The following is a 26,318-nucleotide window of genomic DNA, read 5'->3' on the forward strand; positions in this document are numbered from 1 at the left end:
ACTGTACATTATTAAGTCAGGAGCATTCAGGACTAGGAACAAACTGAAACAATAACAATCTTTACAGCTTCAGATCAAACGGATCTGCCGTGCTTCAAATCATAGGTCATTTGTGAAAATGAGTGACCTCCACTGCATTAAAGCTTTTGCCAAGTGAGGCATTTGGGTGGTTCTGGCCACCTTGAAACACATAAAAGTGATGGGCCAAATTCATCAGTCGAATGTGGGAAAACGTGCACAATTAACCCTGGCAATGGGGATCGTCTTTCAGAGAGGAAAATAGTAAAAAAACAAAGTCAATATTGAGCAGAGATTTTACAGAGCAACATAGTTAAACGGCGGTCCTGTAAAAATACTTCTAGTGAGCATGTGCTCCTGCGGAGCTCCCTCACATCTGGGCACGGTGGGCACAAAGGGCCGATTCAGTCAGGCCACAGTGGTAGGTACAGCCACAAACGTGGTACTTTTCATATCTATTTTTCTGAGCTCCGTGTTTAAATGTTGGCTGTATTCAAGGTACAATTAAGGAAACTGAACTGGACCGAGTGGACCAGAAATATTCACTCATTCACCTCTCTGATAACATCTGTTAGGCTAAAACCTCTGGGGGGAACCAGATATCTGAGAGCTGCCTTCTTGTGTACATATGCAATGTTATTTATTTCATGTCAGTGCAGTGTGCTCATACATCATCTGGCCTTCTGCGACAGATGCTTCTGCTAGATACGTGTGACAGAGAAGCATTCAGCTTGTCAGTTGTTTGTCTTGCTGTGTGAAGAACGGCCACAGGACTGACTGGACTACCTGTAAGAGGCTGGCGTGCAATTCATCACAACGCAGATCAGGTTCACCAGTGACTTTCCACTTCGTTTGAGCCAGAGTGCTCAAGCAGGGCATGTCGGGGTGCACAAATATTAAAGGAAGTATGTGGGTGAAGGCAGTCTTTCATGCAATTTATTTTACATTAAAAAGGGGCACCACCTTACTTTAAAGGGCCACGCTACCAATTTTACACATGAAGTACAGTTTACGGGTCACAAGGACTAAATCTTGGTTTAGCTTGGAGACTTTAGCCTGCTTTACTATCTAGATTGGAGAGGAGTGGGGTTTGACAGAAGTGGGCATTTAGCAGCAGGAGGATTCTCGTCATGCAATTGAGTTCTACTATGAGACAGATAGGATGCAGTGATTTGGAGAATACTCAAGGCAAAAAAAAGATCCAGATATCTTGGCCATTGGTGAGTCTCCTAACTTTGCACGTCTGACTCTTACCAATGTTAATGGCTGTTTCCTGTTTGTCCCCCGTCAGGATCCAGATCTTAATGTCCGCTTTCATCAAAGTCTCAATGGTCTCAGGCACCTTATCTTGGAGCTTGTCCTCTATCGCTGTGGCCCCGAGCAGCTGCAGGTTCTACACCAGAAATGAGGAAAAGACAAAAATAAATGGTCTATTAAAAAAAAGTCAGCAAGTCAACAGAGGAAGGCCTTTAAAACGTCATGTGTCAGAGAAGCATGCGAGTCGGGATTGTGTCACTCACTCAGACGTGTTTTTCCCTTCATCAGCTGCTTTTGTTTATCACTGAGAAAAACCACCACAGGCGTGAGAAGTTTTGGATCAGTCACTCTGTGTGTGTGTGTGTGTGTGTGTGTGTGTGTGTGTGTGTGTGTGTGTGTGTGTGTGTGTGTGTGTGTACAATCTCTCCCACAAGAAATCACCCACAGACTACTGTGGGTGATTTTCCCAGGAACCTTGGTGGTTGTTTGGGGCTGGTTGTGAGCTCATATGGTACCGTCACAGGGCCAAAGATTTGACAAGACCCAGGGGTTTGATTGGAGACAGGAGCTAGCAAACAGAGGAAAGGCAGGGGAAGCTCTTTAAGTTGTGACCTGAGCCCTGCTGCCTATACATCTGTAGCTCTGTCCTCTCTAATCATCTTTTCATTTTACCACACAGCATGGAAAACTGTGCCCTGGGGGAGAACATGACTTCAGCTGAGGAGTCCTCATTTGCTGGTGTTGTTCCTGCGGTTGTTGTTCAAGGCACTCTTTGTGGATTATGATCCAAGAACCTCTTGGATCAGGCTTTCAACCCCGAGCCAAGGTGGGACCATAACACCAGTGAACAGCCAAACGCCGGTAGATTGTAAAAGAATAATCTGAGCGTTTGTTCAACGCTGTGGAGGGTGAGTACGCTGCTACTCTGCCCCTGATGTTTAAGAGTAGGAGAAGTTATAACTTTGCAAAATGAGGCTGCGTTGCATTTAACACTGGCCCTGTGATGGTCTTTAGTAGTAGTTGGTAGTTGGTTGAGCGGAAGTTGTGCAAGTAGTCCAGAAATAATTCATCCAAGCTTAAAGCAAACAGAAAATTCATACTGGAACAATTTACTTTACATGTACGCACTTAGGAACATACTGTAGTAATGAGAGAAGGAAACTCAGTTGAAGCAGGATTCAGGGAATACGATCATTACATCAATTAATGGAAACCATCAAATATAATTCAGAGTAGCAAGCAATTGAAGGATTAGGTATCAAAGAAGCATAAGAGCTTCTCAATTCACAACGCAATAACAAAGGAGTGAATTTGTTTTTTTTAACACTAACTAGCTCCGATCAAGGCTGACTAATATGCATGTTTATTACGTCTTAACCTTTTCTTAAGTTACACAATACATAATCACGCTGGAGCATTTTGTTTGGGAGGTGATGAAGGAGTAACTTCAGATCACTGATTTCACACAGTGTTGGACCGTCTTCAAGTTTCACTGCAGCTCCACTGTGCCCCCGTGTGGCGTGACTGTGGGCATTTCTTAACATGGGTGGCCCTGAACAGCAATGAACCCCAAACCTTGGCAGCGTCATTGCCACACTCTGCCCATTAAGCAAAGCACATTAAGGTTTTCCTTGCGAAAGCTTTTATGTTCATTTTATGATTTATTGCCTCCATTTGTTTTGGGCAGCCATGAAGAACATGCCAAGTGGTTGATTTACGACTGTGGCTTCCTGTGTTTGACTAGCGTTTCCGCATAGACCAACCTCACAGAAAACCAATTCTACCTGCAAGTGAAACCTCCAATCTCTCAGAGAAACACACTTTCACTTTTCCAGGTGTAATTGCAATGACCCCATTAGTTACACAGGAGGCCTTGAGTTTATGTCCAGGCAGATTTTTCTGCAAGTGAATAGAAACCAGTTTTTAATGAAACCTTGTACATAAAGTACATGCAACATGTAACCAGATAAAGAAAGATTGCCTCTCACTTGCATTACACAATGAAATGTGTGTTGGCATAACAAGAAGCCATGGCATCAAGAACCGAAACCACACAAACACATCACTGTTTTTCAATATGCAAACCTTCTCTATCAGTTCAAAGCTCTCCTCCAGTTTCAGGGATCTGTTCTGCAGGGAGGTGGAGGCTCTGTGATGGATCTCCAGCCACTGCTGATAGGATGACTCGCTGACGTCTGCCACTGCAAAGCACAGGGTCCGAAGCCCTGGAAGAGGAAAACAGCATCAACACCCGGGTCAAAACGTCATGACATTTTAAAGGGGTAGTTTGGATTTTTTTCAAGTGGGGTTGAATGAGGTTGTTATCCAGAGTCAGTGCATCGCAGGCGGAAGATGTCAGTCAGCACACTGCTAGTTTAGAGAGGCCGACAGGAGTACTAGCACAGGAGCAAAGGAATGTACGGCTGTGGACGGGACCACAAGATCAAGCAAGAATCACAGGATCACATATCACATGAAAATCCATCTCGTCAGGCTTCGAGTAGTGCGTTTGTGACCGGTGTGTAATGTGAGGAGCCACTGGAGAGTATTTCTTCATTGACAGAGGAACTAAGAACGACAATGAAGGATTTTCTTCATGGAAAAGATGTTTTTCATTCTTCTATTGACTGGTTTTGGCCGGAATTAAACTGACGGGTTCATCTAATCACCAGCAAAGACATTATTTAAATGCCTGCCCTGTTCCAAACAGTGTCCAATGAACACTTCTCATTAGGGATAGACAGAGCTGCGGAGGGCAGCAGGCAAAACGTACTTGCAATATTTCATGATATTCTAAATATATTATATATATTTTGAAATCATTTGGCATCTTACACACCCACCTGGGCATATATATATATGTATGAGTTGTACTCAAAGCCGGATAAATACCTGGATTTAAATAACATATATATAATGTCTGTGTGTATCATATCAGTAATTGTGTTTTAAGTTGAGAGTCGACATATCTGAATACAATTAAGACTTATAGGTTATCTGTTCAATGCAAATTAGATGACAGAAAGATCAAATATGTCGTTATTAATAGATCATTCTTCTTGTCAGAAGGACATAGGACGTTATATTTTATTCACACCTCTCCAAATGACTGTGACTGAAGATCTTCACAATCTGTCCCTAAAGCTAAATTTAGCCGACATCAAATATTACAAATGACATCATTTTGCTGGTGTCTCACAAGGGGGCAGTATGAACACAGAACTTAAAGGAGAGTCTGATGCGGTTTCTTTCAGCTCCACTGCGTTAGATTAATAATACTTCAACATACTCATATTAGGATTTACTGCTCATCAAGTAATGACGCACAAGGATAAGCTCTCAGGGAAAGAAAACTACTTCTTCTGCTGCAGCTTATGATAATCAAGTGGTGATAATGACCAGCCAGAAATGCTGCAAGCGCTTAGATTTCAAGCATCCTAAGAGAAGTTCTTTTATTGGCAGACAGGGGGCGATGTTCGTTCACTTACCCTCAGTGGCAAACTGTTCCAGGTGCTTCAGCGTGATCTCTTTGTACCTCGAGCTGTCTGCCAAGCGGTCATAGATCACTGTGTCCTGAAGGGAAACAAACACGCATTGGTTATTGACACCCGGAGTGGAAAGAAAGGAACCTCTAGGACTTGGGGCGACTGCACAAATGGGTGTTCTCAGGTCGGAGCCAGCCCTTTTGGTTTTCTCTTGCCCTTTGTGTTTCTGCTGCGATTCGCTCAAATAGCATCATGTGCTGAAGTAATTGGACGTTTTTAAAAGCAGTTACTTACAGGGGAATTAATAACCCTACAAATGTATCTGGATCCTGTAACAGATAAATTATTCTTCAATGTGTTTTAATAACAACAAAAAGCCCAATAATTTCAGAGTTCAGAATCAAACTGAAATCAGACAATAGCACTAATCCTGCTAATTACTGTTTGTTTATTGAGCAAATGTCCTTGTTGATATGATCAAAAAATTAAAATAGTGCCACATGAAAACAAAAACAGGAAAAATCAAAATAGCATTGAGAAATTAAGGAAAATATCTACATTTGTTTAGTATTCATCTTGTTTTCATGTCTTTGCGAAGCACTTTGCGTTTAAAGTGTTACATGAATAAAATAATGTTAAATTCAAACAACCAACACAATAATAAGGCCAAGTGTATAAGAAAAACATCTCATTGTGTAAAATTGTGACAACCTTAGGCTTTGAAAAGCCTTACTAGGCCAACTCAAAGCAGAATATAGAGCAAAATGTTCTGCAATCATTAAAATTGCACCAAGAATTCTCATTTTCTTCTGAATGTACTTATGCAAATGTGGAGTGAGGCCGGTTTGGTTGCTGGCTGTGTTCCTGTGAAATATAATCTTTGTCTAACCTTTATTTTTGCGGAGATGCATGTGTGAATTATGGCGATCTCGTTTGATGTTGCTGCTCATTGAAAACAATTCCCGGCAAGAGCGAGAGGCAATAAAGGGAGGAGAGTGTTCAACACTTGTGTGCGTGTGTGTGCGGTGATGATGGTGATGAGCTGTCAGCGTTGCCATGGAGAGAGACAGACACTCACAGCTCCTTTGCAGTAGAGGCGGATTTTCCCAGATGGGGTGCGCATGATGACTGACATCCTCTTCCTTGTGCTGTGAGAGAAAAAGGAAAGAAAGAGAGAAGGTGGAATCAGGAGAGAAAGCGAGTCAGAGAAATCACATTACAGGGTGGTACCGACACTACAGCAGAGGATCACGTACGGTTTAGGCTGGCATACGTCTGCTAGAAGTAGAAATCAAAGAGGTGGCTAACGAGAAATCACACTAGGTTACACAATTAATTAGCACAAAGCATGAGGGACAAAGGAAGATGATGAACTCTGCTATAACTCTTTTGAGATTCACAGAGCAAATGATTCATTTACATCTATTACCAACGAATTACAGTGTGCAACACTTAAAAATATTAATGCTGTTATCAGTGGTTCACCTTGTAAACTCCAGCACATGAAGTAGTTCGTATCGCTCCTCTGTTCCGGGCTAAATCCAAAAAGACAGACGTGTTAACGTACTCGAAAAAGGACACATCTCCACCAGTCGTCTTCTGGGGGACAACTTATCTTAAATAGCACAAAACACCCTCCTCAAATCAGCCTTAATTTCACTTTAAATGTGTTTATCAGTTGCCAGCATTGAGCTGGTGGAAGGAGAATTACAAAGTTAAATTTAATTAACTTCCTTAATTGTTGGGACCGGGAGGTACAAGCCAGAGTGATTAAATAGATGCTGAGAGCTTTAGAAGGCCTAATAAAGGTTAAGAAATTGGACAAAAGTTTTGGAGACAAGATGTTCTCAGCAGAGGAAAACATAATTAGGAAATGGTTTTGGCCTTTTTGCCTAGAGCTCTTAGAGTGCAATTATCAGGTTAGCCAATTAAAGGGACAACAGGATGAGTGGCCTGCGCTTTAGAGAGGACACACTCTGCATCCGCTCTGGATATAAAGGCTGAGTTCTCTTTGGCATTATGCATATCAGTTTTAATTCAAGGACTGCCAAAAATTGTGAATTATTTACTTAAGCTACCGTGAAAGATGCTCTTATTTCATACATGCATGACTGCTCATGCCGTTGTCACTTAACCTTATGCTTGTTATAGTTTTCTTATTCCTATTATTTATTTTTTTCTGAATATTTCTTTCTTTTATTTTCGGTATCTCTCTGATTAAATCTTATTTTTTATAAGCATGCAAGTAAAAAACAGGATTAATGACTGAATGTACTTTTCTGATGCTGAACGAAGCTGCAAATTCATTGGTTGATTTCATTTGATGCTTTTTTAAAGTCTCTTTTTCTTGTCTCTTTTATGCGAAATTTCTGATGCTGCACTTTAAAAAAAAAAAAAAAAAATCTGTATTATTTACACTGCTGCAAACAAACGAGTTTCCCCTGAGGGGATCCATAAAATTTTATCTGATCTCATGTTACGTTGAGGGAGCCAGGAGTCGTTTAGCAAGGCTTCACATAAAGGCTGGAAACGAGAGAAACAGCCAGCCTGGATCTGTCCAAAGGTAACAAAGTGCCAGAACCTCAAAGCCAAATAAGTAAAACATTATGACTCATTTGTTTAATTTGTTCTTAAGTGTACAATTCACTGTTTTACTTGGGCTAACTAAGTAAACCAGCTGCTGACTGGAGCTTTATAGTTATCATACAGATGTGAGAGTTGCTAAGAGTTAGATAATAAGATTGATGCCAGAGAGAAAATAAGCGTATTAACAAACTTTTTAACCATTCCTTCAATAAATAACCATTAAATAAAGGTTAAAACTCTTGCAGGGTAACAGTAATGTGTGGCAGTGAATTCATTCATCGGTACAATTGCTTGTTTGCCTTTCATGAAATGTCTTCTGCAACCTACCATTTCCACAATGACGCTGTCTGGGGTTCGACCAGAAAACACAAAGCCAAGGGTCTGTGCTGCTCTCACCAGAGCTCCTTCATCTGGAAAGCAACAAAATAAATAAAAATGTTACGTATAAACACAGATATAACACAGCGACGTCTGAAGAAAACCTTGAACTTTGAACATTCCTGATAAGAACCATGTTCCCATTTTGTCCATAAAACTGATTCATTGACACATTTTCACGACGAGGGCGGTGACTGAAAGCTGTAGATCAGGAAGCTGATGCTCGAGCTCGCACGAGGATGCTGCAGGGCGAGAAAAAGCTCTCAGCTTGTTTTTTACAGTTCACTTAACTACCCTTCTCTTTGCAGCTACTCCCCGCTTTGCTTCAAACCCCAAAGCTCCATAGGACCATGATTGTTTTTAAGCAATCTGGCAAAAAAAAAAGGTCATCTCTCTTATCAAGAGCAAAATGTGAGACAAAAAGCACAAGTATTGACTCATACAGTTAATATGACACACTTTTAGCAAACCCATGTGTTCATTATGTGTACATGTATTGTTTCTATGTTAAACTGAAGATAGAGTCAGCCTGTTTAACTTCTGTGCTTACTAACATCACTGCTGTCGTCTGAAACACCTCTTATTTAGTTGCAGCTCAGTATTTGTTCATAAACTCAAAGGCTTGTTGATCAATTTGGCAACAACATAAGCTTCTGTGTTATTATTTTTCCCCATGAGAGCTACTTATTAGTTTACATTTGAATCACAGCTCTGAGCTTTTAAGCTTGTGACATTTTCAGAGTTCATTAGGAGGGTCCGTGTTTTCAGGATATTTACATAGTGCTGCCGGGGCAACCACAGTGTCTAAGGGGGTAAGCCATTGTGCAAACGCCTAAAGCTGCACTCATTTAGGTGAAATACAAAAGACACAACATTTTTTGAGTCTTGGTAGTTCATTTTTCTTGTCAGTTCATTTTTCTTGTTATCTAATGACACTGATGTATTGAATGCTTGGTGTCTCATCACTGCTATGAATGTGATAGGCACAGGGATCATAGAGAGGCTCCTCCACGCATTGTGTAAACAGGATATTATATTTTCTAATATAACTTCTGGCTCTCTCCTGGACCGATGATTATATAAATGTCTTTATGAAATACTGCTACCTGGAGGCTGGAGAGAGGTTTTCCAGTTGCAAAGACACAGAGGTCACTAGATAGAAATGTAAATATCTAAGGGCACAGCCTCGCTGATAGAAAGCACCTGGGACCAGGTGCAGGCAGTGTCACCTGCAGCAGGAATTTCAGATCGATGTGATGCTGAGCACCATCTACAGTCAAGGAAAGTAACCCTTTCAGCGGCGTTGATGCTTGTGCCCCCTAAAAGGCAATGAGCGTTGACAAGTGCTACATTTTTCTCTATTTTCAATGGCCAAAATCAAATACTCGAAGCATTATTTGTCGTGAACATTAGGATGAATAGCTCACACTGAATTATTGTGTGCATTGATTAGAAGAGTGTGGGGGTCCGAATTTGATTGTAAAGCGAAATATCTTTATAATTATCCTGGCCATCATTGAAACAATGCATGTATCAGTACTTTATCGTGCAGTTTTATATGCAGTGTCCCAAACTTAAATGTACAAGTGTGTAAGTAACAAGCCCTTTAGATGATGTGCTCCCAAGACATCTAGTCTTGATCATGAGCTCTCAAAGAATCCCAAAGGAAAACTTGTTTGCCATCCTGAATATATTCATGTTTTTTACTTTTTCCATAGTTTTGAGACCCCTGAAACTAGACAAAGTCTGGGCAATGAAAAAAGGTCTTAAATTATACTGCATGCACGCACATCATACAATGGGATTATACCAGAGCAGCAAAAATCCAGAATCTGTATTTCACTAGCTGAGTTGATGAAGGTGTAATTTACCTGGAGATGCAGCCTGGTAGGTTATTTTTCCATCTGTGCGCTCAGGGACTGCAGTGTGACAGATTGCCATCATGGTCATGAAGTCCAGGATGACAGCAGCTGTAGGCTACAGAAAGTAGAAAGGGCACTTTTGATTTTTAATGTTCTTTAGTGAAAAAAAAAAAATGTCACAACTCAACAGAATCAAAACCCCTAAAAGAAGGTGATGGAGTGGAAGCGAGAGCAAAGACAAAGAGTGCAGTTTGACAAACACAGCCTGCTTCAACAGACAGTTGAAGCAGGCTTCATAAACATGTGTACTGTGTTTTTGTGGCATGATGATCAGGAAGGTTCAGTTCAACCAATCTAGTACAGCAAGTCTGAAACAAATCAAACTGCAAGAACTATTTGGAAACACTGCTAAATACGGTTTGACTTGCTTTCCAGTTTACCATCTCCATTTTAAATGTTGCAGAGAACCAAACTACAAATGCATGACATGTAAATCTGTCTGCCCACTAAACATGCCGTGTCATCATTAGTGTTGACCGTCAGGCGGGGAGATACACTGAGTAGTTTGGTGTGGTTTGCATAGACAGTAATAACCTTTTAGAAAACATCTATTACTAATTGTGGACCACAAATGAACACTTTATTATGAGTAGAAAAGAAGTGCAGAGCTAAACAGAATGGGGCAACAAAATGTTTCAATTTTCACAAAGCAAAACTGTTTAAATAAAAGTGATTTGATTTTTTGTTAATTGGGTAAAGCAACCTTCCAAAACTCATATGGCTGACTTAAAACCTCACTCATCTGTTACAAGCATGTTGCCAAACCACTTTGGGTTTGTCCATGTCTGAAACATATGTGGCTCCAGTATTCTCCTGTCAGGTTTGGTCGGATTAATCACTGCTGGTGGGATCACACAGACACTCATGTACTCATGCAATATAAACTTGTTCCAGTTAATGAAAAAAGGCCTAGCCTATAAACTGAGGGCATTGTACATTTATGAGGGGAAACTTATGACTAACTAGCCGGGGGCCACACTCGGACGCATCTGCTGAGGCTCCTGTCCGAGGCTGCAGGACAACCAGCTTCGAGTCAGTGAGGCAGAGGTATCAGCTACCTTGCGGGCTCCACCAGGCCTGAATCATACAGCAAACAGTAATCAAGTGGCTGATGGTTGTTAAAAATTAGTTTAATAGCAGAAAAGGATCATAGTGTTATCTACCAACATTACAAACAACTAATAAAGCAACAGAGACTCTACAGCAGATCTGCTGTTCTCTTCCCTACACAACAAAAGGCTGCAAACACATATTCTCTCTCTCTCTAACACCCACACACCACTACACCCCCACACAAACACACACACACACACGGTATTGTTAAATTTGCTCTTTCTGTTGGCCATGGCAACTCTGATGAGAGATGTCTAACAGGGAACAAAGGAGAACATGAATAGAGGAAGCAGGGCCTCCTGTAAATGAAAGTACACAGAGTCTATTACAGTCCAGGTGGCTGCGAGAGCAGCATGCTAATCTGGTTTGGGTTGACAGGTATCCTCTGAAGGACATGTCAGTGTGTGTGTGCGTGTGTGGGGGGGCTCTTATATTTATATCTTTGTGAGGAGCCAGTGGAGTTTCTTACTGGAAGGACACCTTTTGAAAGAACTGACATTTTGGCGACATTTGGCTGTGAAGTGTCAAACTTGGTCAGGGTTTATGAAAAAAACAATTCAAAATCCTCTAACAGCATGATGTTTTGGTTGTGATGGGGTTGGGCATGTCGTTCCTGCGAATCTTTGTCATTTGTCTGGCAACGCAACTGTGAAGACCAGACTCCTCAAAGACACTGAGCTAAGGAACGGTCCAGTTTTCGTAGCTTTACAGGTGCTGATTGGCACATGTTTGTTTACCCATGGACGAAGCCAGGTTTGCTGCTTCTTATGCTAGGCTAAACTAATCATCTCCTGGCTTATAGTTAACTGATTCATATAATTTCAAAATATTTAAAAATGTGTCAAATTATTCCTGAGGTTAGGTTAATGGTCTCGGCTCAGTGATGCATTACGCCAATGAGGGTCCTCACAAGCATAGATGTATAAGCGCGTGTTTGCTATCCAGGGTGGTGGAAACCTACGCAGAGACAGAGAGTACAGGGCACATTGTGAGCTTTGCTCTGACGGCACAATTAGAAGTGACAGCTAATACCGAGCTGCCAGCTATCGCCCCCACTGACTCCTGGGTAATCTGTGTCACGACAACAGTGACGGACACTCATCACTTCAGACGTGGCCAGTGTGGAAATAGTTGAAGGGTCAAAAAGAAAATGAAGCAGAGTGCCCGGACGAGCCAGCGAGCAAACATACACCAACGAAGGCTGCTGAGGCTCTGCAGGCGGAGAACATGTCCAGTGACTCAAGAGAACATGAAAAACACCAGAGGGGATGTTTATTTTTGTCAGCACTGCCATCCCCCTCAACACTGTATCAACACTACTCCCACAAATAGCCCGCAGCGACGCAAACGTGTTGTTAATGATAAGGATTAGTAATGTTTAAGTAAGAAGAATCCTGATGGCCATAAGGACAAAGTGTTTGAACTGTGAGAACATAAGGTGTTAAATGAAATGCATCGTTACATTTAGCATCGATGCGTCACATAAGAGTGAGGGGAGCACTGACGGCTTGAAGGTTAATGTTTCTCTTGTAGATTCAAAAGACAATTTAACATTTAAAAAAATACTCTTTAATGCTGATGAGATGGACAAAACCTCCCTCATGTCTGTGCAGTAAATATGAAGTTATCCTGTGTTCAGTCTTAATGTCAAGCCTAGCAGCTGCTGGCTGTGCTGTATCTTCATGTTCACCAAGCAAACATGAAAGTGGACCGATCCTCATCAAGCAGAAAATCCAAATTTCTCATAATATTTAGGATTCCATTGTTGAGAGTTGACCAGCAATACATGTTAAAACTTTAAAAATACATAACAGCATCAGCAGAGGAGTCTTGTTGCATAACAAAAGGTGACTGAGGAGAAGGAAAAGCTGTGACTCACAAAAGTGCTGAGACATCCACCATCAACAAACAATGAGTGCAACTACAACACAACAGATGAATCCTGAGAAAAATCATCACCAGAGCGTTAGAGTGACTGGTTTCTAAACAGCGGTTGGTTCGGCACTATAATTATCATTGGGCACGGGGCTATCAATAAGAAACTAAAGCAGATCCTAGACAAACCCAATGTGTGGAGAGATTCTGCTGTCATAACAAAGCAAACATCACAGTGGGATTACTACTTTCCCTGGGCGGTGCGGCTCTACGTAATTAGATGTGACATTCTGCCTCCCCCACGCTGTTCTGCAGCTGAGTGACTCAACCAGCCAATCAATCACAGCTCTCACCCGTTTCATTACCACAGGTGGCCTTTACTGCTCCCTCGGAAGTCCTGTGACAAAATCCAAACGCATGTACAAGCTCAGATTTTATGGCAAAGGCACAACTACTAAATATTAGATTTTCTTATGTACTTTTTGAGCTGACTCCATATCCACAAGTTTACTCTCATGCAATCGCTCCACGGCAGTTCAGTTTCCTGCAGTGAAGACGCAAATAAGCAGGTCCTCATTATATTCAGTCAATTTCATCCAAACAAAATAACCCCAAAAACACCTAAATGAATAATAAGAAGAAGAAACAACCACATACAAATAGATTCAGAATTCCTGTTAGTTTTGTCCTAAACAGCAGGTTCACTGTACGTTAGTGGCGGGGAACTCTGACATTACTTACGTGATTACTGTGGAGGTTTTCCAGTAAGCTCGGGTCATTAAATCCCTCCTCTTCCGATGAGTGCGTGCTGTGGCTGGAAAGAAGAGAGGGAGAAGTCAGAAAGACACTTTTGTAATACTTTACACCACTGACAGCCCAACGAGAACACGCTGTCATTGATGAGTAAAGAACATATAAACCATTTGCATCATCATCATCAGAGCACTTTCTGACAACGACGCTGAGGAACAAAGGATTTCACATGAAAGTACAACAATCTTCTTACGTCTGATGACAATGATAAGCATGACAAAGTCGTTCTTATGTACCACCAGCAAACGTTAGCCTGCGGAGAATACACAATGATTTCCAATCACATGTAAAACAAATGCCCTCTAATGAATCGTCTCCCACTCCGCTGCCTGGCAAAACAATGACACACCCAAAGAAAAACTGCACCCAACAATTAAAATCACTGTTGATTAGGCCGTTGAATTTCTCTCGAGCTGTAAGAGACCAACTGAAACAGCAGCCAGTGCTGTGCAACAGTATTGACATGTGTGAAAGAAAGTATCAACCACAACGCAGACAGAATGCAAACGTAGGTCTCCTGAGCTTTATTAACGTGATGTCCAATATTACTGTTTGGGATTCAGTCCATGCTCTCAGAGGTAGCGACAATAAATCATATTGATCACATTAATCAAAGCAAAACCAGAGGAAAGTCCTGGAAACACAATAAGACTCTCATTCTTGTTCCGCAAATGCAATTTGTTACTGGCAAGATGCAAAAATAATTCATGAATGTAATTCCATTAGGAATATAGCCGCCCAAAAAAAGAAAAAATAATGACAATACAATCTTTCACCAACAACAGAAAAACATGCTGAATTCCGAAAACAAGATCTTGGATCGCAGCGAAGACATTTTCATTGATTAAAGGGTAAAGATGTGTTTTATATTCCTTCAATAGTGATTTTGTATGGAGCGACCAGCTGCTCTCTGGCTGTCCAGCAGGCATCGATTCCCAATTCTGTGATGAATAGAGCCCGATAGATCAGGTAGACGGCAGCTTTGTGCGCGGCACAGGGGCTTGATAGAAGTGTTATAAAGGCCGACATTAGAAACCATAAATCTTTCTAATCTCACAGGATACAACGTTTGGATTCCTCAGAGCCAAAACAGCAAAACTCCCATCCACTGCACCACAAATTGAGGTTTTAGAGAAGAGAAATATGGGAAAAACACAGCGAGGCCATCAAACAGCAGGGCTCGAGTCAATATTACACCTCCACAGATGCACTGCAGGTTTGGGAAATGTATCACACTTGCAGGCTTTATTAAGATATATGTTTGAGATACATTTATATATTTCTAAAGCCTTGTGCATTCATGTGAAATAATACAAAAAAAGATTCTGCAGAGACTGACAAACTCCAGTACCTTTTGAAAGAAAATCTATAGAGTCATTATTACTGTTTTTTATCCCTTAGACGGGGAAGGAAGCCCGAAGCTTTTCTCTGCAGCAGCAGCAGCAGCAGCAGCAGCAGCAGCAGCAGCAGCAGCAGCAGCGTCCGCTACGCCCGTTGTCTTGATGAAATGTCAGAGGCACGGGGGCTGGGAGTGGAGGACGGTTCGTTATTGATTATCTGCCTGCACACAGAGGTCCTGTCACTATGGGAACAAGGCTGGCTGTTCACAGTCAATAGCATGGAGACCGGTTCCTGATCAAACCTGTGACACGCATGCTGTCCTGGAAATAATAAATGCCCAACAGAGCTGATTGTGTTTGACCCTGGAATGAGAAAGGCTTCGATTTAAATTAACCTCCATTTTAAAAGGGAACCATGGGATGAAGCCCTATCCAGTGTTGCTTTTGTTGTATATCTGTCATTAGGCAAGAAACACACACATTCATTCCTTCTTGTTCCTGCATCCTTAACCTACGTTGTGTACGAATAAAGCCTCTAACTCAGTTGTTTCAGTCAGAGAGAAAAAGCAGCAAAAAGAGACATGCCCTCATAGAAGCTGGGAACTTCCTTCAAAACAGCAAGATTCAACAATTCGGCATAATAGGCATTAACAAACAGGCCCCAAGCCCCCATGCAAAATGGATGAGACACACCCATGCTGTTACTGCAGATCTCAACACTGTAGCAGATGGATCTCACAAGGACTGTTAGAGAGAGTGTCTGTGTTAGAGAGAGATAGAGGTAGAGATAGAGAGATAATACGTGTGCATCTTCAACCTCCAAAGTTAGTTTGGTGTTAACTGGGGTAAAGAAGAATGTGCTGCACAGTCTCAACAGTCTCAACACAGCAGACACTCAAGGCTTTGTCTTTCAAACTTGCTGAATGTACAAGTGCTTGTTGCGAAGCCACAAAACGTCACGTCGAATTCAAAAAGAATTCTAGCACTGTCAACATGTAAGAGAACGTTTGTTTCGGGCTGTACGGATACGCACAGTGAATCAAGAGTCACAATCACATACAACACGTCCAAAGTGTACTCAACGCACAAAGAAAAAACAACAGCAAACACACATTAAGGTATTGTGTTCAAAGTCACGATTTCCACAAGGCAAGGCAGCACTACTACATCACAGAAGCTAGGAGCGGGGGGGGAAAAACGATCACCATTTCACACCGAGTCATCTTACCAGTCGTCCTCTGCAAAACTACCCTCCTCAGCCTCAGGGACGTGGCTGTTGGAGAAAAGATTACCTTGATGACAGAGTCTATTGTTAACATGTTCTGTGAATGTGCAGACGCCAGGATTGGATTAAAGATGGGTTTGTTTATGGGTTAGCAGTTGTTAGAGTATGACAGGTCGGATGCCGGGAAGCTGAGGTGTTGTAGTGGGGAGCAGTGATTACAGCGGGTGTGAATCAAACTCCCATGTCTGTATGCTAGAAGTCGGTTAGCTTAGCACAAAGACTGTTAAGAAGTGGAAAAAAACAAGGTGATTCTATTCTAATGCAAAAAAAACAAAAACTAAACACTTCTACAGCTGACTCATAAACACATGACATTGATATCATATCTTGTTTGATATTTCGTACCAAAAGAAAGCGTATAAACCTCGGTGAATGTAGCAGAAATTAGTCCAGCACATAACTTGTTTTTACACGTTGTCTTTGACGGCATATTCCGGTCGTGCTGGTAGGTTGTAGAAAAAAAAATACGAAACAACTTGAGTATTCTTTGAGATTATTAAGTCTAAAATCTGGAAAAGACAAATAAAACCCTCCGTAAAACGAGAAAGCCAGAAACAAACTGGACCGAAAATATGAACGTTTGAGAATAATCTTCTGATAGTAAGAAGTCTTCGGCGCTCGTTCGTCATCATCAGCCAACAGCAGGAACTACAGCTGCGACTGAACAGCTGAACGTGAACAATCTGGGTTTATTTTTAAGGCCACCAAAGAAAGCAGCCAATGTTTGGAACTAAATGTGGTCAGAGTGCACACTGCTCTAAAATGAGGCAACAAATTATTTTGTCATCTCTGCTCTGGCAGACTAACTGCAGTGCAGCGTTTTGCGAACTGTACGGAGGGGAGCCGACCAGACGACACGCTTCGCTGAACATTACGGCTCTCCATTTTTTATTCCAACTCCGTTTGATTCCTGCTGTGAGCCTGTTCACTCGTGCACCTTCAGGAGGGCAACATTGTGGTTTTCTCCATAAACAACGAACCAATCCGTCTGCATTCGGGCTGATGTGGAGTATTAGTAACAACTGTATCCAGCGTACATCCCATGTCAACTGGGTTACACTTTACCATCACAAATCACCTTTTCAAGAAAATCAAAAACACATGGTTCAGTTTTTTGTTCGTTAATTACATGTAAAACCAACATGCTTTCACTCAACTCCAAACTAATAACACCCAGGAGGATTCTGGGAGCATTTCTCGCCTAAACAGCTCTCTCCTTGAGATTTGGACTCCAATCCAGTGGAATTAATTAATGCCGACACCCTTGGGGTTGACTTTATTAATTACAGCCACACTTAATTTATGGTGAGGAACACATGCAGGCGGCAGTGGAAGGGGGGACTCTGTGTGCTGGCACCAAATTACAAGTCATGCCACACAGTAAGCTATTCATGTACATTTGTATTAAAATATGAAATGTTAAATCTAAATTTTAACTGTAATTATTATTTTATTTTTACACAAGAGCATTCAACTATATCCTGAAGTACTGTCAATATATTTTGAAATCCATCCTTTTAACATAAAAGAGGCTTTGACATATTTTAATTGCAGAGCCAGAGCCATGTTACTGAGAGAGCATTTTGAGTTGAATCAAACTGTCTCAAACATACTTTCATCCAGATGTCATGATAAACATGAGACAGCAGACTGGATGCAGTCAAACCAGATATGTACTGTGAGGACAGGAAGGAAGTACCAGTCATCAAACTCAGACTGTTTATAACAATGTGTCAAAAGATTCAAGTTATTTAAACGGTTGGGGAAAAGGCAACAATCATTAATTCATTATGTGTTTACATCATTAAATATCTATCGCGTATAACTGTGGAAGCCTAAACCTAAGAACTTGTACATATTCTGTACTAACATCAACCCCTGTTCAACAGCATGATGAATTAGACAACAGATCATTTACTTGTAATTGCATCATCTCATTATTTTTGCCTGTAAAACACTGACTGCCATAAATATGAACTGTGTCATGAACTCAATAAAAACTGATTCAATTTGACACTAAATAGTGTCAACACCCAAAACATTCGCTAAGAGATCAGTGCTATGTGACAACTGGCCAACACATTTTGAGAAATAGTGAGATAAACATGAAACATGAACTATTTGATGACATACTTTACGAAAGAGAGGAAAGATTAAGTTAAACTTATTAAATGAATCCATTGTTATAGCACTGCAGTGGATGTATATAACGGCTATAGTTTACATTGTTATTGTCAAGTGAATAAGAAATAGAGAACAATGACATGCATTGTAAACAGTGTTAGATTCTAACCCTTCAAACTCTTATTTTGGTAACCCAGTAGACGAGGAAGAGGAGCCGGACAAATGATAGCATCATCCAAACAGCCCAGCCTCATTAGAACCTGCCCTTTTTCCTCTCCTGCTATGAAACACTCATCCATATTTATCAGTTGCATAAGAGGGAGTCCTCGTTTCAGAGAATCAAAGAAAAACATCTCTGCTTGGGATGAAGGAGAGAGACTGCTGCCAAACTTCATTTTGCAGGGAGGAGTGTCTGTCCCTGATGACCAGCAGGCTTGGCCCAATTTAATAACCAGGAAAAATGGCATATACCTTTAAAACAAATGTTATATATATATATATATATATATATATATATATATATATATATATATATATATATATATATATATATATATATATAAAAGCAATGATCATGTAGGTATCATTAACATGATCATTATCAATACTTTAAGGGGATTTATGTTTGTGACTCGGGGGTTGACAATGAGACGTTGGGGCGAGCAATCATATCATAATGAGAGCTTTGGTACCGAAAACTCCAGATAAAATACTCTTTTGTCCTTCAGCCTGCACTTCATCAATCAAGCTTTTAATTGAATCCTAATGGGATTAATCATGTACTGTCACGCCTGCACTTGCTTTGGTTCTGTGAAGATCTGCTCTCCCACTTGTTTTGCATCCACTGAGGCTAATTATCTATGCACTAAAATGAAATGAGAGTATATTCAGGGGAAATAACATTAAGTGCTGATTTAATGAAATGTTAAAATGTAATAGAATATGCTTTTATATCAGTGGCGCTGAGGGAAAAAGTTAATTCATGTGGACAGCGAATTCTGACTAAATCCCTACATTTACAAGAAGATACTGTGAGCTGCAAATATGCTTGTGTCTGACTTGTGTCACACTTTGGACCTTGTAGGGAAAATATTAATTGTATTGCCAGTTTTCAAAAACACATGACCTCCAACATGGCATACGATGGACATCAGCCTACGAAGTCAAAAGTAAAGTGCTTGCAAATTTGCAAATGTCTGTTCACTTTTATTTATAGTTTATGTTGAGAGGAGCACCGATGCAGCTGCTAATGAGAAGGCGAGGGAGGAGAGAGAGACGCCAGCTGTACTCTGATGCACAGTCTGCATTTAATGAAGGTGATGGGGGAAGCGACGGTAGAGGATGCAAAGAGGGGTGCAGGGAAATTAAAAAAGGGTGAGGGAAGCGAAACGTTACCCATAGGCCACTCCAGCGACGGTGCACTTCTTGAACTGCATCACGTTGCAGGTCAGTGTCCCCGTCTTATCAGTGAAAATGTATTTCACCTGTATGGTAGAGTCAGAATGGGTAAATATTTAACTCCAAAGCAGAGATGCACCTTTTAAGTAAGCATTAGCATAATGTTAAGCATCATTTGAGTTTACCTGGCCGAGTTCTTCATTCAGATTGGAGGTGCGAGCCATGGCAGGTGTGTTTGTGGGCTCATAGAGCATATCAGTGTCCTGAAACCAACAACAAAAAACTGTGAGTGTGAATTCACTAAAGACGCAACATCTTTGGGAACAATGAAATGGAACTTTACAGCAGCAGTGAAATAAAAAAAAAAGAAATACTTTAAAAAAAGGTACACTCTAGAAAACATTGCCGCTGAAAGAGAGGCCAACTGAGAGCTGCCCTAAATGTTGCTAAAAATTCCTTGCTAGGATTTTCATTTAAAATTTAATGAATAAAGGGGCTCAGAATAACTTCAGGCAAAAGAAAAAAAACTGTGTTTCATAAGTTGAGATATTTGGTGGGGTTGACCTAGTTGCAAAACATATAAGAACAAAATATTCTGGGTGCTCACTCAGATATTTCCCGTCAGTAAGGTTTCCGAGTGGTTCGGCTTTGCAGTGGTTTTTACAGACGTCAATATGTCTGCTAACTATGATAAATGTTCAGCTGGTACGACTCAGTGGGTTTTTTAAGCTTTTTTGCTTTGTTTGGAAACAATGTTGATGATGTCGGTGACACTCAATTTGAAACGAACAATTAAAAAAAAGACGTAAAAGCACTTTGAGGAGCGAATGGAAGCTCAGAGTATGGTGATAATTCTCTGGTTCATTACTAAGAGCACCTTCCTTCTCATACAAGTAGCCAAGATGAAACCACAGATTATAGCAGCTTCAGCTTGCAGACATGGATTGACAAAAAGTTAATTTCCTCTACAAAGACACACACGATGAGGTTTGTTCAGTAAATTGCTCACCCAGTTGATGAAAAAGGCTTGGATGAACTTGATAACCTCCAGTGTGACCAGGAGACTGATGGGTATCAGGTTGTTGAACAGGATGATGAAGGTGAGGAAGTTGAGGCCAAAGTTAGCCGCCCCGCCATCTAATCAGGGGACGAGTTTTGGACAGAAGGAAGTGATACAAAGCAGACTCATCAGTGCTGGTTCATAAATATCCATTTGTTAAATGAAAATGCCCAAAGCTACTTCCAGCCAATGATCAACTTTATCCCAACCCAGAGAATGTTTTGGGCTAACGTCATGCATTAGCTGGAATTAACCATTTCTTCCACCCAACCTCATCCTCTTACGATTCAACCGATTAACAGTCCAATTTAATGTCCCAGAGATTCAAAGTAGCGAACAGGGACTGAAGTATCGTGAATGTCATTAGTGTCACAGCAGCAGCCTTGGCATCCAGCATGATCCAGGCAATGAATTCCACAAAGCACTATGCAAAATGGTGCTGGTCCCCCCCGAAGCCCCAAACAATTGGCAAGGATCAACATGTAACCCCACTGACACCAAACATGAAAACAGGAGGGATGTGATTTACCTTTCCTCAGCTTGCAGGAGGTGCAAATGTTACCTTCCTTAACCCAAGCCTTGATCTTAGCATTGCGGTTGAGAGGGACAGCCCTTCCCCATGACAGAACGATTGCAAAACAAAAAACTGGATGGCAGAATGGAAGCTACTGCTACTGGTACAACAACACATATAGGAGGGAATACTTTTTTCAGAAGTGGGGGGGAAGACAAACATATTGGATGCTCTCAAGACAAAGGAGGGAGATTCAGTCCATAGCACATTCTCAACCAACAAGGAGTGGAAAAGAGGGGGTGGATAATGTCAGCGAAAAAGTTTGGGTGTTAATGATGATCACTATGTCACCTCAGGTCATTCATTTCTAGTAGCCAGCTTGTTATGTAATGTTAAGCAAGTTTTCTGCTATCAGATGAGACAGGGACACTGTGTTGGATCAGTCGAGTCACTAAAAAAAATACAAATCAAACCATAGCAGACCAGGACATGCACCAGTCACACAAGTGCAAAAGTACACCAGATGCCTTCTCTTAAATGTATGTCACTGTAATGTAGGCGTAATATGAATATAAGATGTTCTAACCGAGCATCATAAAAATATATATTTCATGATGAATTCAAAGTGAGTGGTTGCAAGAGTCAATTGTAGGGGTTTAACAATTCAGAGAAAGAAATATGTTCTTTGGTGTGGCACATATACATTACAGTGAGAAGACCACACCTCCTCGACATTATGCTCAAAAGCATAAGGAGGACCAAAAAAACAGGTTATCATGTCGTCAGATAACACATCAGCAGTTTACTAACAGAGATAGTCAGCAGAAAGTCAATGATATGGTGATAAATGCACAGCTACCTACAGAAACTGACTGAGTAAACAGTTGCAGGTGGCGCGAACGCATAACAAATGGCAATTTTTGCGTTCAATCTGCATTAAGTTAAGTTGTCAGAATGTATAGGCTTAATGCTAGGGATGACCTGTGTCAGCACTCTGCAGCGGGTCAAAGTCAAATGAGTTACTCACCAGGCATGCATAATCGCAGGCCTCTGTGACATACAGCCTGTGTGAAGTGCAGCGGGCTAACATTGACTCTTCTGTTCCTGTCTGCATTTAGCTTCCAAATGTTGGTAAGTGAGTGCAGTTACAATAATTTAGGAAAATATAGTCACGTAAACAGAATGTTCAAGATTTGACAATCTCCCCACCTCTCTCTTTTGTCACTGGTTGGATAATATGCACTGGACAGAGTCTCAACAACTCCTTATGGAAGTACAATCAGTCTCAAGATGGACGTCTGCCTTATGACTTACACTCCCCTTGTCAGTGTGATGTAGAGTATTTTAGATGTGGGTTTTAATGCCACTGATGGCAAAGTTGAAACCCTTTCAAAACCAATGGAAGCCAATGCAACGTTTCCTAAAGAGGGACAGTGTAAGTCGTAGTGCAAGCTTAGATTGACCAGGGCACAACCTCTCCTACAAAGGCCTATCGGGGTACAGAGTAATGGCCAGAGTGTCACGATAATCACTTTGCATACCAGGTTCAGAGCTTCATCACAACAGACCAACAGCCACGGAAAAAAAAGAGCTAACCCTATTTTTCTTGGTGTTGTGTTAATGTCTGTAATAGTATCTAAAATTTTCTCGACAGGCTTGAGAACACATGTAAACATCTAAATGGGTTTTCACCTCCTGCCCTCGCTTTCTTCCCTCTCTGTCTGTCCTTTGGAGAAAAAAACACACAAGAAAAGAAGGCGGCAGAGGCATTTAGAAAATGTCAGCTCTTGCCCCTTGGGTTGCACCACACGCTGTGTTCGAGCAATAAACGCGCTTAAGCTTCCTCCTATGAAAAGCTTCCCGAGTACAACCTCATCCCCTTGCAGTCAAAGCAAATTCATTTATTGTAAAGAATTGAGAAGACAAAAATAAGATGAGGGTCTGAAGCTTGGGAACTGCAAAGTGTTTAACGTGGCACAGAAAAAAATGGAGGAAAAGTGAGACACTGTGTGCATCAGGCACTGAAAATAACTAGACGAAAGTATAAGAGAGCTGGAGGGGAAAAACCTATTGTTGGATCCCTGGTATGTGCTTGTCCATGGCATGGGCCCATACAAAGTGGGGCAACCATATAGGGGGCGAGGGTAGGGGGCTTCATTTGCTTAGCAAAGGCAGAGCTTCAGTAAAGGGTTAGTAAGGGAAGGTCATTCGCGGATGGCCAAGGCTTTTAAATGGTTGTTACCTGGAGCTGTTAAAAAAACGACAACAAAGAAAACAACAAAATCAAACAGAACATTAGAAAGGAACAAAAAAGTACAGCAGCGCAGTGATATTCAACCATTTCTTTTTTTCACTCAAACTCATTCACAACACATCTATGCATGTCACAGCTGTCTTTTCTCAGTTAACAGGGAATTCACTTATTCCCACATTGCCACATATTTCACTTGTAATGCGAAACATAGTTTAACTGAGGCAACATAAAAACGACACAACACATACCAGCATTTAGGAACTTAAAATGACAAAGAAATAAGCTGATATGGACAAGTGAGACAAAATATGTGGAATAAGAGGTGCAGCATGGGCTGTTGAGACTCTTACAGTTGAGATCCATGTACCAGGCATCATTGCCGTACTGGTACTTCCAGATGGTTTGGCCAATGGAGCAAACCAGAGAAATGGCCAGCAGGCAGCCAAACAGAACAAGGATCTGAAAGTTGGTGATGCGCTCCACGTTGGACAGCTTCAGAGGAGGCCGAGTTGAATTCTGGGTAACAGAGGACAAGTTAAAAAGTTATGCTCTCTATTTATGACAACAGCAAGATAAAACATGATATGGGAAAATAAGCATTTGTAACAAGCTGCTTAAAAGCTTACATGTGTGAAACTGTGACATACATGGAGTCCGACACGTTTTAAATACTGGATGTTATTTGTAGGTGAACAGTATTGGTTGAATAAAAAAGAAAAACAGCGCAGTAAATTTATAAAGAAAATTAGGAATTAAGCATATCAAACCCTCCAAATGTTGTGGAGTTATGCTTTACCTGCATGAGCTTTGTGTCATGTCCAGTGTACACCACCACGCCATGAATCCACTGAGTGTTCCTCAGCTGGGCTCCTCTCAGTAAGATCTGGTCTGGACTCAGTGGCATTGTACTGTAGTAAGAAGCGTCACTGCCATGAGTACATTCGCCATACATTTTCCTCACAGAATAACAGGCCAACATGGTGTCTCACAAGTTGGTCAACTCGGTTTTTGTTAACAAAGCCTTTCTCTGACATTAATGACTGACTCATCAGACAATCTCTTATTTTATTTTGGATCTAAACAAATGTGTTAAAAACACTTCACTACAAAACCTCTGATTTAAATACATATTCATAAAACACAGCCAGTACTAAATCGGCCCCTTTTTTAAATAAGTACATTACATCAACAAGTGAATAAACTCACCTATAGATAATACATGTACTTGCGTTTAAACTGCCATGCATCCGATTTCTTAAGTTGTGTGCTGATAAAACTGAATAATGGATTAAAGTCTTTACTTGTGAAAACATTTCCATCATAATGGAAATAAAGCCCATCAAACCATACACCCACTTACAGTAAACTATTAGTAACCATGCTCATTCAGGACAGCTTTATTATCCCAAACTCCTAAAATCAAGGCATGACATCATAAAAGCAGCTACACAGCATATCACGTGTGTTTTCTCTACAACTGCAGGGCATCCAAACAAATATCTAATTACATTTAACTGAGGCCGGTGCTTCCGTTGACTTCAGAAAAAGATTAAATAATCCGTAAAACCTCCTAATGCACCGATACTGGATCTGGTCCTGCTAATGGGCTATCCAGTTGCTAAGCGGCAGAGAGCCCGGCATGGAGCGCCGCAACGGAGCCCACCTGTGGCCATCCAGGCGCAGGTTCCCAACAAACTCATACAAATGGCGGTTTGGGCTCTCGCACTCCATCTTCCCAGAGAGACGCATCAGGCTGTCGATGTCCTTTATGTCTGCGGTCATTTGGAGACCCTGTTGATGTCATCAGAGCATCATTATGGCATCGTGTGGCATTGTTGTCGTTTTTATCAATTTGTGTTGACGATTTCTCTCAGCTCACATTGTACATACAGTGACTTGCATGAAGAAAGAATAATAAAAGACAATCACCTGTCGGATTTTCAGGTTTGTTTCGCCATCCAAGTTAGATGTTTCGATGTAGCACATACCCTGTGGTTCACTGTAGTGGAGGGAGAGGATATAAAGACTTGGAGAAGTAAAATAAGATGACAACTGCTATTTCATTCATATATTACGCCGGTATATCGAACCAATAACTGTTCATTATATGACTAGAATTATATAGAATATTGTATATTAATAAGCAGCGGGGTAATGATCATGTCCCAATAATAATTTATCACTCTCAATGTAAATTTCAGTCTAGATTATACATAAACTAAATATTATTATTAAAAAAAGGACTTCAGCGGAACAATAATGTACAATTAGATCTCTGCAAACAACGATGCTGCATGTCGGCCTAAAGGCCAACCAGAAACTAAGTAAGACTGCAAAGTTTTACTGAGTGGAAGTTACCCACGAAACAAACAGTAAATGTCCTCAAGACAGACAAAGCATCCTTATTTGCTGCTACACGGGAGTTTAAATGTTTAAAATGCATTGCAAAGGGACAGAGAGCGGAGAGGGAGAAAACCCACACGGAGAAGGGACATCGGAGCGAGTGGGCATGCCGAGCACAACAAACAGAGCAGACAAATGGGTCTCTGACAGACTCTGGGCATGGGGACAGAGAGTGAGAGCATGCCGGTGCTTGAGGTGAGCTGGGTCGCTGGTTAGCTACTCTTTTCATGGGGTGATGTATTCACATTGAAGGCTAGTCCAAAAACACACGGGGTGGCAGGGAAAATCAAAAAGTTATCTGGGCACTGAAGCCCAGCCACAATCCATGAGAGGTTTAGAATTAGCTGCCATTAGCCATCACATGAGAGATTTGTTTCATGGATAGAGATGGCCAGGAAGTGAATACTCAAACATGGCGTTATTCCTAAAATAGCAAAATACTGCTTTAACACCAATTGTGAATTCCTGAACTACACTTGAGCTCGACCCAATG

General features: G+C 41.2%; 1 protein-coding gene across 2 annotated transcripts in view; it reads right to left on the reverse strand.

The window, feature by feature from the left end:
• atp8a1 (ATPase phospholipid transporting 8A1) overlaps nt 1-26,318 on the reverse strand; it is a 97,887-nt gene that overhangs the window by 40,118 nt on the left and 31,451 nt on the right. Inside the window, exons 8-23 of one of the 2 annotated variants that reach the window (XM_068592539.1) lie at nt 25,352-25,421; nt 25,086-25,213; nt 24,219-24,330; nt 23,773-23,938; nt 20,604-20,731; nt 19,780-19,857; nt 19,592-19,680; nt 16,016-16,060; nt 13,376-13,448; nt 9,596-9,701; nt 7,674-7,756; nt 6,246-6,295; nt 5,839-5,908; nt 4,764-4,848; nt 3,361-3,500; nt 1,273-1,411 (exon numbers count right to left, since the gene is read on the reverse strand). In XM_068592539.1, coding sequence (XP_068448640.1) covers nt 1,273-1,411; nt 3,361-3,500; nt 4,764-4,848; nt 5,839-5,908; nt 6,246-6,295; nt 7,674-7,756; nt 9,596-9,701; nt 13,376-13,448; nt 16,016-16,060; nt 19,592-19,680; nt 19,780-19,857; nt 20,604-20,731; nt 23,773-23,938; nt 24,219-24,330; nt 25,086-25,213; nt 25,352-25,421 — 1,562 coding nt within the window. The remainder of the gene's footprint in view (nt 1-1,272; nt 1,412-3,360; nt 3,501-4,763; nt 4,849-5,838; nt 5,909-6,245; nt 6,296-7,673; nt 7,757-9,595; nt 9,702-13,375; nt 13,449-16,015; nt 16,061-19,591; nt 19,681-19,779; nt 19,858-20,603; nt 20,732-23,772; nt 23,939-24,218; nt 24,331-25,085; nt 25,214-25,351; nt 25,422-26,318) is intronic. The other variant, XM_068592547.1, reaches the window with a different exon arrangement.

Source organism: Clinocottus analis, unplaced genomic scaffold (genome assembly GCF_023055335.1).
Source record: "Clinocottus analis isolate CAN_PGR_092001 unplaced genomic scaffold, fCliAna1.0.p SCAF_10, whole genome shotgun sequence".
Classification (NCBI taxonomy): Eukaryota; Metazoa; Chordata; class Actinopteri; order Perciformes; family Cottidae; genus Clinocottus; species Clinocottus analis.